The sequence below is a fragment of the Chiloscyllium punctatum genome, chromosome 6, assembly GCF_047496795.1.
Source record: "Chiloscyllium punctatum isolate Juve2018m chromosome 6, sChiPun1.3, whole genome shotgun sequence".
NCBI lineage: Eukaryota > Metazoa > Chordata > Chondrichthyes > Orectolobiformes > Hemiscylliidae > Chiloscyllium > Chiloscyllium punctatum.
In genome coordinates, this window is record NC_092744.1 from 66,678,253 (window position 1) to 66,692,428 (window position 14,176).

At 38.8% G+C, this 14,176-nt stretch overlaps 1 protein-coding gene across 1 annotated transcript in view; it reads left to right on the forward strand.

The window, feature by feature from the left end:
• The window catches only part of LOC140479042 (uncharacterized), an 84,256-nt gene extending 71,614 nt beyond the window's left edge, over nt 1-12,642 (forward strand). Inside the window, exons 27-30 of the mRNA XM_072572832.1 lie at nt 4,193-4,444; nt 6,826-7,077; nt 9,217-9,465; nt 10,938-12,642. Coding sequence (XP_072428933.1) covers nt 4,193-4,444; nt 6,826-7,077; nt 9,217-9,465; nt 10,938-10,942 — 758 coding nt within the window. The 3' untranslated portion in view covers nt 10,943-12,642. The remainder of the gene's footprint in view (nt 1-4,192; nt 4,445-6,825; nt 7,078-9,216; nt 9,466-10,937) is intronic.
• Nucleotides 12,643-14,176: the final 1,534 nt, after the last annotated feature.

The window sequence follows — 14,176 nt, forward strand, 5'->3', positions numbered from 1 at the left end:
GCACAACGTCGTGGGCCAAAGGGCCTGTTCTGTTGTGTATTGTTCTATGTTCTATGTTCTATGTTCTAATCATGATCGTGGACAAAGCAATCCAACCTCTGACCAAAATACAAAAGATTTAACACAGAATATTGACACAGAAATGAATGAGGGAAATGGGATAGTGGAAACAATGGAAGAAATTAGTTCTGAGCTGATGGAAAATGGATGTTTGATACTAAAACAGATGGGAAAGAAGGTAAGTGTGTAATCAAGTTAGAGGATGATGTCATCATTAAAATGGTTGCAACTCAGAAAACAAGCTAGGTAGCTAGGAAGGAAAACAAGAGAGGGTTATGTGGGGTAGGAAAGAAAGTGAGAATATTGAATGATGATAGAAAATGTAATTTGCATCAAAAAAATAAATTGACAATCAACTAAAATAGAAAATGTGACAGAATAGATTGACCTTGTTGAAATTGTGATGGAAAAAAATTGAAACATTATGGGAGGAGTCATTTACAGCAGAAGAGAATATTACGGAGACAAATGCAACAGCAGAGAAAACTTGTGTGAAAATTGCAGACCTGAAAGATGAAAAGACAATGGGTAGAGAGGGCCTTCACGTGTATAAACCTGCTCATCATCAATTTTGACTCCCAACTGCCCAGTCAATGCTGTGTACGAAAATTGGTGCCTTTCATGTTGCCAGCTAAGATAGTTCACAATGAATAGTATTACCTATTTTGCGCCCAACTTAAAACAACACCATAATAGAAACAGCAAATCTTGGGGTGATTCAGCAAGTCAATCAACATGTGCAGAGAGAAAAGCAGAGTGAAGTTTTCTGCCGAGGTGCGCCAGTTTTCCAGCATCTCTAGTATTTTGATTTTAAATTAATACCATGCTTTGATTTAAACTGTAGCAGTTAACACTTAGATAATGCATATTTCTTTAACTTTGTCATTTTTCCGAAATGTGACAAAGGTGGGAATGCCGATATAGTTAGGAAATAGAATGAACAGAAGAGAGTGAGAAAATCCAGTGGAACTGGAAATGAAGTGAATAGTCATGACATTAGGGAACAGATTCCACCTTCTGACCAAAATATTGAACAATCTCCAGAAAGCAGTAATAAAAAAGGAACATGGGACAATGAAAGACATTGAAATGACGTTTGAACCGAAAGAAAGGGAAAAACAGATAGAAGAAATGGATTGGAATGAAGGTATGTAAGTTGTAAATGAGGCAAATGCTACGGAATTGAAATTCTTACGACTGAGAAAACAAAAAGACACCAGTGGTAAGAAGAAAAGTATTGGAGAAGACTGAATTGAACAGAAAAGAAAATGATAGACAAACTAGTAGGCAGCAGAAAGGCAAATTGGCATTCCATTCAATAAAACAGTAGGAAGGCGAAAAACAGGGATGGCATTATGGGTCAGTGGTCAACAATACTGTCTCACAGCGCCAGGGACCTAGGTTTGATTCCAGCCTTGAACGACAGTCTGTGTGGAGTTTGCATATTATCCCTTTGTCTGTGTGTGTTTCCTCCAACAATCCAAAGATATGTAAGTTAGGTGGATTGGTCATGCTAAATTGCCTGTAGTACTCAGGGATGTGCAGCCTAGGTGGTTTAGCAATGTGAAATGCATGGATGGGGTCGGTCTAAGCAGGATGCTCTTTGTCAGGAATTTTGTGGACTTGATGGGCTGAATGGCCTGCTTCCACAATGGAGGGATTGTATAGAGGTCAAAATTGGGTGAATCTGTCGAAGAAATCATTGGAATTTTAAAGGATATGTTAATTACGCACATTTGGCATTTATTATCACAAATTGATACATTGGGTATGAAAGGAGTGAGTCAAGACATAGGTATCTATAAATGTTTGTGTCAACTTGTCAGCATCGCACTTAGTATTTATCAGAAACAAATCAGCTCCAGATAGTTTCTGTGAGGGAAACGTTTACAGACAGGAGTATCTGAGTTTGTTAAACAGCCCATAATTTATGATAACATGTACAATTTTAAGGGAGATTTAGCTGTTGCTCAGTTTTTCTGCTATTATTCTCATGATAGAGGTTCACTTTAAACTACAATGCTTTCCAAGTAAATGTAATTATAAGCCAAAATTGAATAGCCATGTATGTAAATTACATGGTCTAACTATACTGCGCCAATCAGCTGCCTGCCCTCAAATGGTACAAACCTGAGTGCTGAGCTGTAGGTTAGAGAGAGCCTGCACATCACCAGTAGGAATGGTAATTAGAAAGCAGCTATTGACACAGGGAAATGAATATGAGACATCCGGGAGGAAGGACTCACTGCTCCTTTAGGTTCTGACTAAACAAGCATTTCCATTGCCTTGGAAAATCTCTTCACTCTTCCTGACAACAATCATAGCTGATTCAAAGTACTGTCAGAGCCATTAGCTCTTTATTAAAGACTTGCATGAAAGTAGTCATGATAAGTTGATATGAAATGACCAATATCAAGCAAAATTCTTGAGCTCTAAATTACCTTCAGCCGATACTTTAGCGAGCAGAGATTTTCAAGTGAAGGTCAGAGGCAGACAGAAAGCTGAATTCTGAGTGGGGACTTAACATGCTCAGATTTAATTGCCCATCTGTCTAGTTAGTATTGGATGTTGTGACTCGTGTTATGCGATTTGCAAACTGAGATTGTCAAAGTGAACAGAGATCTCAATTTTGACAATTTTAAAATAACACAATGCATAGATGTTAATTGTACTTATTTTAAATCAGATTATAGAACATAGAACATAGAACAATAGAGCGCAGTACAGGCCCTTTGGCCCTCGATGTTGCGCCGATCCAAGCCCACCTAACCTATACTAGCCCACTATCCTCCGTGTGCCTATCCAATGTCCGTTTAAATGCCCATAAAGAGGGAGAGTCCACCACTGCTACTGGCAAGGCATTCCATGAACGCACGACTCGCTGAGTAAAGAATCTACCCCTAACATCTGTCCTATACCTACCACCCCTTAATTTGAAGCTATGCCCCCTTGTAATAGCTGACTCCATACGTGGAAAAAGGTTCTCATGGTCAACCCTATCTAAACCCCTAGTCATCTTGTACACCTCTATCAAGTCACCCCTAAACCTTCTTTTCTCCAATGAAAACAGCCCCAAGTGCCTCAGCCTTTCCTCATACGATCTTCCTACCATGCCAGGCAACATCCTGGTAAACCTCCTCTGTACCCGTTCAAGTGCCTCCACATCCTTCCTATAGTATGGCGACCAAAACTGCACACAATACTCCAGATGCGGCCGCACCAGAGTCTTATACAACTGCAACATGACCTCAGGACTCCGGAACTCAATTCCTCTACCAATAAAAGCCAGTACGCCATATGTCTTCTTCGCCGCACTATTTACCTGGGTGGCAACTTTCAGAGATCTGTGTACATGGACACCAAGATCCCTCTGCTCATCCACACTACCACGTATCCGACCATTAGCCCAGTACCCCATCTTTTTGTTACTCATACCAAAGTGAATCACCTCACACTTACCCACATTGAACTCCATTTGCCACCTTTCTGCCCAGCTCTGCAGCTTATCTATATCCCGCTGTAACCTGACACATCCTTCCTCACTGTCAACAACTCCACCGACTTTCGTATCATCCGCAAACTTGCTCACCAACCTTCTAGCCCCTCCTCCAGGTCATTTATAAAAATGACAAACAGCAATGGTCCCAAAACAGATCCTTGCGGAACACCGCTAGTAACTGCACTCCAAGATGAACCTTTACCATCAACTACTACCCTCTGTCTTCTTCCAGCCAGCCAATTCCTAATCCAAACCTCCAACTCACCCTCAATGCCATACCTCTGTATTTTTTGCAGTAGCCTACCATGGGGAACCTTATCAAACGCCTTACTAAAATCCATATACACCACATCTACCGCTTTACCCTCGTCCACCTCCTTAGTCACCTTCTCAAAGAATTCAATAAGGTTTGTGAGGCATGACTTGCCCTTTACAAAACCATGCTGACTATCCTTGATCACATTATTCCTATCCAGATGTTCATAAATCCTATCCCTTACAATTCTCTTTAAGACTTTGCCCACAACAGAAGTGAGGCTTACCGGCCTATAGTTACTAGGGTTATCCCTACTCCCCTTCTTGAACAAGGGACATGTGTATTTGAAACTGTTATTTTCCCAACATTTCTCAAAGGAGTGATTGCAGATCAAGGAATACCATGGAATGAACAAATGGGAATGAGAGAATCAAGTCCGTTTGTAAATGGAGCAACCAATCATGATTTTGGACAAAGCAATCCAACTTCTGACCAAAATACAGAAGATTTAACACAGAATATTGACACAGAAATGGATGAGGAAAAAGGAACAGTGGAAACAATAGGAGAAATGAGTTCTGAACTGATGGAAAATGGAAGTTTGGTACATAAAACAGATGGGAAAGAAGGTACATGTATAAACAAATTAGAGAATGATGTCACCATTGAAATGGCAACAAAAGAGAAAACAAAAAGACACTCGTGGTATGTAGGTAGGGAGGAAAATAAGAGAGGGTTATGTGGGTGAGGTAAGAAACTGAGAAAACTGAATGACTATTGAAAAAGAAATATGCATCAAAAAAGTAAGTTGACATTCAACTTAACCAGAAAATGTGACAGAATAGACTGAACATGGTGAATGACAGATAAGTGGAAATTGATGCACCACTTTGTGGGCAGGCATCTGGAGGTCCTGGTAGATGCAAAAAGGCAAGGCAAGGCAAAGCAGGGTTGCCGCAAGCATGGAGGCAAGCTCAAGGCAAGTGAGCTCTACAAAAGTATGTGTGTATCGCAGAGATATGGCCTGGTCCAGACTACAAGCTGCAACTTGCTCCATGTCCATGTATGAAGTCACCTTGCAGTAGTATTTCAATGTTAGGGGACATTGTGTCCTGAAGTGCAGTTTTAAGTTGCAGAAGTAAGTGGATTGGAAAGGTAACATGGAGTCCTGAGAAGCTGGCAAGTGTCATAGAACCATAGAAACTCTACAGTGTGGAAGCAGCCATCCAGCCCATCAAGACCACTCCAACCCTCATAAGAGCATCCCAGTCAGACCCACCCCACTACCCAATCCCTGTAACGCTGTCAGATGGTAGTAATTGTGGATGAGGTGTTAGTGTGTCCAGTGCATTGGAGCATGCCCTGAAATATAGTTTTGAAGGGAGTTCCATTGAGCAATCGATGAGTTTTCTTGTTTTCTGATTTACTTGTTCAGAATTCTTAGTGTCTAGTTTCCTTGTGGTGTACGGTTTAGTAGGGAGCTACATATAAGCAATGAAAGCCGTACATTTAATGAGTCCGATAACAAGCATTAGTCTTCATTAATAGAAAACTTGTTGCCTCTGAGCAAGAAAATGTTGTTGAGAAAGAACTCCTAGTTATTTTCCACAGTTCTTCCAGATTTCACACCACAGCCCTGTATGATCCCACGCATTGATTTCCATTCATTGTTTTAGATAGGTATTCTACACAATGTAATAAGGACCTGAATCAATTTGTTGCATTCCTGTTCAAGATGTGTTAAAAATGTCAACTTCATTCTCTTTGTCTTCGTCCATTTTAGTTAAATTTTTAAAAATTGTATCCAATTACTGAACTTCTAAATCATGTCATTTTCCTCTTTGTCTGGGCCTGAGATCTCATCACAACACAGTCAGGAATCACTCCAGGAAGTTACTGTTGTAATATTTCAGTTTATTTTACCTCTGTGGATTGCTTTACCACCCTTGGTGAGGATAATATTTTTGAATCTGCCAGGTCATTTCATAAAATCAAGTCAAACCCTTTTATTGGAATTTGTTTCATCACTCACAGAACAACTCCCCCTACCAAGTCACTTTATAATTGGACTCTGTATAATGAGACTGGTTTGTATCAGTTGACTATTCAATTTAACTGAGGTTAAATTGAAACCACAGTGTATTTTGCATGCATTGTCAACAGGTTTATTGCAACTGTTGGCCCTGGTTTATCACCTCTTTATGAGAATTGCATGGCCTCATCTACACATCACTTGACAGCTGCCTGACCTCAAATGGTGTAAAGTAATTATTGTGCTTCAGAGAGGCCAATGGGGATGTTTATCGAAAAGAATTAATGTCACTGGGTACAGGATATGACATAGCATGAGAAGAGAAACCTTGCAGCATTAGGTATGCCTAAGTGAGTACTTTTTGCCCTCGAAGATCTCTTCACTTTTCCTGACAACAATTAAACATGGAGTAATGACTATTCGTATAAACTAATGAAATACGATCTATATCACATAAAACCCTTGTACTCCAAATAGCTGGGGCTATTTCCCTGAAGCATCAGACGCTGAGGAGTGATCTTCCAGCGGTTTATAACTCATGGGGGATAGGGTAAATAGACAAGATGTTTTCCCCGAGATGAGGAGTCCAAAACTAAAGAGCATAGATTCAAGCTGAGAGAGGGAAAAAATTTAAAAGGGACCTAAGGGGCAACATTTCGCAGTGAGGATGGTGCCTGTATGGAATGAGATGCCACAGAAAGTGATGGAAGCTGATACAATTCCAGCATTTAAAAGGTTGATATGTTAAGCCTGAAGACATTTACGAGTTATGGTCATAATTCTATACAGCCAGTTCAGTTTCCCTGTCCACAGATGCAGCCAGAACTGCAGAGTTTCTCCAATATCTTTTGTTTTTATTCCATTTTCCCAACATCAATAACATTTTACTTTTAAAATAATACCAGGTTTTCATTTAAACTGTAGCTGCTAAATATCAGATTTGTTTTATCCTTGTCATGTTTCCAATTTATTTCAAAGGAGAGAATGCAGATGAAGATGAGCAATGTAAAGGACAAACGGGAATGAGAAAATTCAGTCCGATTAGAAATGGAGGAAATAATCATGACTTTGGACAAAGCAATCCTCCTTCTGACCAAAATACAGAAGATTCATCAGAAGATATTGACATAGTAATGAAAGAGGAAAATGGGGCAGGGGGAGCAATGGAAAAGATGAGATGTGGATTGATGGCAAATGAAAGTCTCCTACAAAATACAGATGGAAAAGGAGGTAAATGGATTATAAATGAGAAGGCCACTGATAGTTGAAATACTTACAACTGAGAAAACACAAAGACACCAATTTGGTCATAGGTCAGCATGGAAGTATGGGAGTGGGTCAAGTGGGACAGCAACGGAACAGAGGGAAAAACTATGGAAACAAACATAATAGCCCACCTGTCAGCTACCCAGCCCCAAATGGTGTAAAGTGACAGCTAACCTGCAGGTTGGAAAGAATCTTCATATCACCAGTAGCAAAGGAAGGCAAATTAGAAAGCCGCTATGACACAGGGAAATGAATATGAGAGGTCCTGTAGGGAGGACTCCCTGCTCCTTTATGCTCTGACTAACCAAGCATTTCCATTGCCTTGGAAAATCTCTTCACTCTTCCTGACAACAATCAAAGCTAACTCAAACTGCTGTAGGAGCCATTAGCTCTCCAAGAAAGGTTTGAATGAAAGTAATAATGATAAGTTAATATGATAGGAGCAATATCAAGTAAACTTCCTGAGCTCTAAATTCCCTTAGGCCGATGCTTTAAGCGTGCAGAGATTTTCAAGTGAAGGTCAGTGGCGGACAGAAACAGTGAATTCTGAGTGGGTACTTAACATGCTCAGGTTTAACAGCCCATCTGTTAAATGGATTTGTGACTAGTGTTCTTTAATTTGCAGAATTGAGATTGTTCAAAGTGAACAGAGATCCCAATTTTGACAAACATCAAATAACACTTTGCCCAGATATTAACTGTACTTATTCTAAATCAGATGATGTGTTTTTGAAACTATTGTTCTCCCCAAATTTATCAAAGGAGTGATTGCAGATCAAAGAAATCCAAGGAATGAACAAGTGAGAATGAGCAAATTCAGTCCATTTGTAACTGGAACAACCAATCATGATTTTTTTTTTCCTGTTTTCGTTCATGGGATGAGGATGTCACTGGCTAGGTCAACATCTATTGCCCATCCCTAATTATACAGAGGGCAGTTAAGAGTTACCACATTACTGTGGGTCTGGAGTCACATGTAGCCCAAACCAGGTCAGGATGGCAATATCCTTCCATAAAGGGTGTTAGTGAACCAGGTGGATTTTCCCAACAATCAACAATGGATTCATGGTCATCATTAGACTCTTAATTCCAGATTTTTGTTGAAATCAATTTCCACAATCTGCTGGGGCAGAATGCCAACCCGGGCTCCCAGAACATTACTTGGGTGTCTGGATTAAAAGTCCAGCGATAATACCACTAGGCCATCGCCTGCCCCCTGTTCGATTGCTTGGACAAAACAATCCACCTTCTGACAAAAATACAAAAGATCGAACAGAAAATATTAGCACAGTAATGAAAGAGAATAAAGGGGCAATGGAAACATTGGAAGAAATGAGTTTTGAATGGATGGAAAATGGAAGTTTGATACATGAAACAGATGGGAAAGAAGGTACGTGTGTAAAAGAAGCAGAGGATGATGTCAACATTGAAATGGATACAACTGAAAAATAAGAGAGGATTATGTGGGGCAGCTGAGAAACTGAGAATATTGAAAGACGATTGAAAAACTTATATGCATCAAAAAAATTAAATTGATATTCAACTTTTACAGAAATTGGGATGAAATAGACTAAACTTGGTGAAGCTGTGATAGAAAATATTGAAAAGTTATGGGAGGATTTCATTGAGAGCAAAAGAGAACATTAAGGAGAGAAATGCAACAATAGAGAACACTTGTGAGAAAATAGCAGAGCTGAAAGATAAAAGAACAATGCTTAGACAGGGCCTTCAGGTGTATAAGCCTGCTCATCATCGATTTTGACTGCGTATCTGCCCAGTCAATACTGTGTACAAAGGTTGGTGGCCTTCCTTTTGCCAGCTGAAGGCAGTATTAGCTATTTTGCTGACCAACTTAAAACAACACCATAATAGAAACAGCAATTGGTGAGGTGATTCAGCAGGTCAATTACCACGTGCAGAGAGAGAAGCAGAGTTAGGTTTTCTGCTGAATTTTTGCAACATCTTCTGTTTTTATTTCTTGTTTCCAACATCTGTCATATTTTGCATTTAAAACAACACCTTGCTTTAATTTAAACTGTAGCTGTTAATATTCATCTAAGTTATATTTCTTTAACCTTGTCATTTTTCCAAAATATGACAAAGTTGGAAATACAGATGCCGATGAGAAATGGAATGAACCAAAGAGAATGAGAAAAAACAGTGGAACTGGAAATAAAGTGAATAATCGTGGCATCAGACAAGGCAATCCATCTTCTGACCCACATACAGAACATTCTCCAGAAAGCAGTGATGCAGTAATGAAAGGGAAACAGGGGACAATGAAAAACATTGGAATGATATGTGAACTGCAAGAAAAGGAAAAACAGATAGAGGAAACAGATTGGAAAGAAGGTATGTAAGTTGTAAATGAGGAAAACCCTACACAATTGAATTGCTTCTGACTGCAAAAACAAAGACACCTGTAGAACGAAGGAAAATATTGGAAAGGACCGAATGAAACAGAAAGGAAAATGATAGACATAACAATAGGCATTAGAAAGGCAAGTTGGCATTACCCTCAATAAAAGTGTAAGAGGGCGCAAAACAGGTGTGGCGTGTTGGCTCAGTGGCTAGCAATACTGCCTCACAGCACCAGGGACCTGCGTTTCATTCAAGCCTCCACACTGTCTGTGTGGAGTTTGCACATTATCCCTGTGCCTGCGTGTGTTTCTTCCCACAATCCAAATATGTGCACATTAGATTGACTGGCCATGCTGAATTGCCCATTGTGTCCAGGGATGTGCAGGCCAGGTAGATTAGCCCTGAGAAATGCAGGAATTGGGTGAGATGATCTTTGTAGGGTTGGTGTTGACTCAATGGGGTGTATGGCCTGTTTCCACACTCTAGGGACTCTGTAAAGATCAAAATTGGGTGAATCTGTAGAAGAAATCTTTGGAAATTTAAACGGTAAGTTAATGGAGAGCATTTGACATTTTTTTCATCACAATTGATACCTTGGGTTTAAAGGGAGTGAGTCAACACACAGATATCTATAAATGTTTGAGTCAATTCCTCAGCATCCCACTTAGTATTTATCAGCAGCAGAGCAGGTCCAGGTAGTTTTTGTGAGGGAATCATTTCCAGATAAGAGTATCATGGTTTGTTCAACAGCCTAGAGAGGTTCACTTCAAATCACAATGCTTTGCAAGTAATTATTAGCCCAAATTCAATAGCCATGCATGATAATAACATGGTCTCACTGCACTCCATCTGTCCTGCTCTCAAATGGAACAAACTGAGTGCTGGCCTGCAGCTAAGAGAGAGCCTTCACATCACCGGTAGCTAATGAAGGCTAATTAAAAAGCAGCTATGATACAGGGAAATGAAAACGAGAGGTCCTATAGGGAGGACTCGCTGCTTCTTGAGGCTGTAACTACGCAAGCATTTCCATTGCCTTGGAAAATCTCTTCACTCTTCCTGATAACAATCAAAGCTGACTCAAATATCTCTAAGAGCCATTAGCTCTCCAGGAAAGACTTGAATGAAAATAATCATTATAAATTGAACCAACAGGACCAATATCAAGTAAAATTCATGAGCTCTAAATTCCCTTAGGCTGGTAGTTTAAGCTTGCAGAAATTCAATTATTAGCAGAGGCTGGGAATTCTGAGTGAGTTATTAGCGTGTTGAGATTTACCTACCCATCTGCCCAGTTTGTGTTGGCAGTTATGATGTGTGTCCTTTATTTTGCAAGCTGAGATTGTTCAAAGTGAACAGTGTTCTGTATTTGACAACCTTAAAACTGCGTTATACTTAACCTTTTAACCTGACACGTTATAGACGTAGATATCTATGTTGTATATAATTTTAATTTTCTTTTAAAGATTAACAAAGGAGAGACCACTGAACAAGAAAACCAATCAAATGAAACAATAAGAAGAAGAGATTTCAGTAAAATTGGAAATGGAGCAAACAATCATGACATTGGAAATGACAATCAACTTTCTGACCAAAATATAGGAGATTTGCTCGAAACATTTTGCAACCGTCATGTAAGAGAATGATGGACAATGGGATAACGGGTCAATGATTAAAAAAAAGATATACAAGAAACAACTGGAAAAGGTGTAGTGCTAGTTATAAAGGAAAAGGATGCTGCAACTGTTAAAATGTTGGCAACTGAGAAAACTCAAAGACTCCAGTAGTAGACAGAAAGAGAAGATAATAAGAGAATTTTGATTAGCAAAGGAACAGTGAGGTGGGAACAATGGAATAAAGTAACGGTTAAGATAAAAGGGAAACCAGCATTTTACTCAAAAAATGTTAGAGAAAAATTAAATCAATCTTGGGTGAATCAGTGTTAAATAGGTAAACATTAATGGATGAATTCATGGACATCAATGTAGATGTAAAACATGTTTATGAGATAAATGGAGCAGAACAGAAACATGGGTGAAAGTAAAAATGATGACAGGACAGTGCAGAAAAGAGAACAGAATATGTTAAATCATATTCAGTTAGAACACAAGAAACATCAATGAATTTTACAAATCAAAGCAATGACATTTAAATTGCCAACATGTCAACCAATGCCAACATTGTGAGGAGCTATTAAATATGGAAAGTAATTAATACCTTTCAGCAAATGAAGTGAATGAAATTATAGGTGAAAATGGGAGCCAAGTGCATAATTTAAACACTTTTTTAATGTACTTAAAAGAAAGGCAAACAAACTGAGAGCAAACATTTATGAAAGCAGTGCTAAAGTGGAAAGGTGAATCAGAGCAGATAAGACAGAAGATGGTAGATGAGTTGCTAAGAAGAAGGTTGCTGGCTGCCTGTCTGGTTTGTGTTGTATGTATTCAGAATGTAAAATATAATAAGCAAGTGAATTTTAGTAGACATTTTATGGGAACAGTGGACGAAAATGGAGAATCGGCCTGACCAGTCACAACATTAAAAATATGAAAGCTGTTTTTTAGTTAATTTTGCATTAATTATTTCAATCACTGTTTATTCCTTTTTGTAGGTATTGTACAATCATTCAGAAATGAATCATTAGCAACTGATTTGAGTGTATCTTCTCTTAGTTTAAATTTCTAAGTTAGAATCGCATCAATGATTGCTTTGAATTGCTCAGCGTTATCCATTCTGTTCTAAATATTTTGTACAAAATTGGATTGTCTGGCAGAATATACGAATTTGGGTTCAGTAGCTCTTACAACTGCTTGACTGCTTTCTGAGAATGGCCAGACTGCCAAAAAAAACCAAAATCAAACCAAAGAGAAGCTGAGCTGAGAGATCTAGCCACTCCCCTTTCATTGTACAAGTGTTTTTTTTAATAACTTGAGGGCCTTCTGCCTGAGGCAGTATCTGTTAGCTATAACAAAATTGGCCCTAAAACCCTTCAAACCTAGATTTTTCAGAGTCAGTGTCTTTTACGAACTCTCTGAAAAATAAAACCAAGGACAACATAACATTGTTAAAGGAGCAGCATCATTACAAATCAAAGTCACCAAAGTCATCTAAAACTAAAATATTGCAATAATATGATCACACATTTGTTCAACAGTAAGATGACTGTAAGCTAAGTCGTTATCATTTTTCTTTTAATAAAACTGGTAATAAAATTATGTGACATGACTCGTGTTGACGTGAAGGTCATAAATTTGATTCATCTGTGTGTGTGTGTGTGTGTGTGTGTGTGTGTGTGTGTATGTGAGAGAGAGAGAGAGAGAAAGAGACACATCATGGTTCTATGTCTTCAGCCTACAGCTCTGGAATTTCAATCTCAAGTGCTAGCAGGCAGGACATCCAGTCAATGGGGAGATTTCTCTGTTACAACCTGTGTCAGCTGATGGATAAAAATTGAATTAGTGATGTTGTTTGGAGTAAGCTGGTAGAATGTTTTTGAAATATGATTTAAGAAGCTGAGTAAAACATTTAGAAGATAAAAGTGTGCATTTTAAACAATTTCTAAAATGGTTGCTGAAGAGATTTATAAAATCACGCACTTGTTAGGCCAAATGCCCTGCTTCCACAATGTAGGGATTCTATGGTTCTATAGTAATCAACTGACCCACACAGAATGTTTTTATGACATGTGGCCAATGTGAATGAACAAAAGATAACCCAAACTGATTATTTTTTAATATTTCCTTTATAGAGAACACTAATTCTGTTTTGACATTGTGTATGTCCTGTGTCTATGCCTGATTGCTCTGTGCTTGGGGTTGCATTCTAATGGTTTTTCTCCAGATTAGCAAATGACAAAATTGCTGTTTCTTTCACAAAAGAAAATGTTATCTTAAGCTCCATATTTCTTACAGTGTAGACAATTAACTACATTTTATTTGGGGCAACTTATAAGCACATAATGAAAAGAATTTAAATCTGTGGTGTTGCAAAGTGGGCCATTGATTCATTCTTCCTCATCTGGTCATTAGAAAAATAAAATATTGCAAGACATGTTGCAGGACCTTGACAAAACAAGTTTAGATACTGAACCACAAAAGGTTTAGCCCCATGGAATTGTCACACTGTTACATACACTGTTACATGCATGTGGGCATGGAACTGAACTTTATGTGTCAGCCATCAAGATATGCAGTTGGATTGTCTTGGAAGGAAACACAATTTTTTTTGAAGAAAATCAAGTACAAAAGTATCTTTTCCCCACTTGACATGCAATCAAATAGCGATCAATTTTACCAGCAAATAAAGAAAAGTTTAGATAATACATACAATTCCAGGTCTACGAAGAGGCAGGATTTTCCTGAGGTTGTTGGCAATGTGTTTAGGGACCATTTCCAGATCCTCCTCATGCTGGAGGTTGGAGTGTGAACCACGTCAGCTTTTAGAAAGACAAGACCAATTAATGGATTCTGTCTACTGATGAGGAATAGAACTGTACACCTCTGCTCATCAGCCTTCAAAATAGATACAGCCAGAGGGTGTGAGTTCTCAGAGAGCAGGTTTCATAATTTGAACATGGCAGTTGGTAGTACAACTGCTAAATTCAGCTCTGCCTCCCTGAAAGCCCATATGAATGCAATCCAAGCCAAGATGAATATTTTCTTTCTGGAAATGAGAATGGTAAGGCCTCCCAGGCAAACAATGAAGG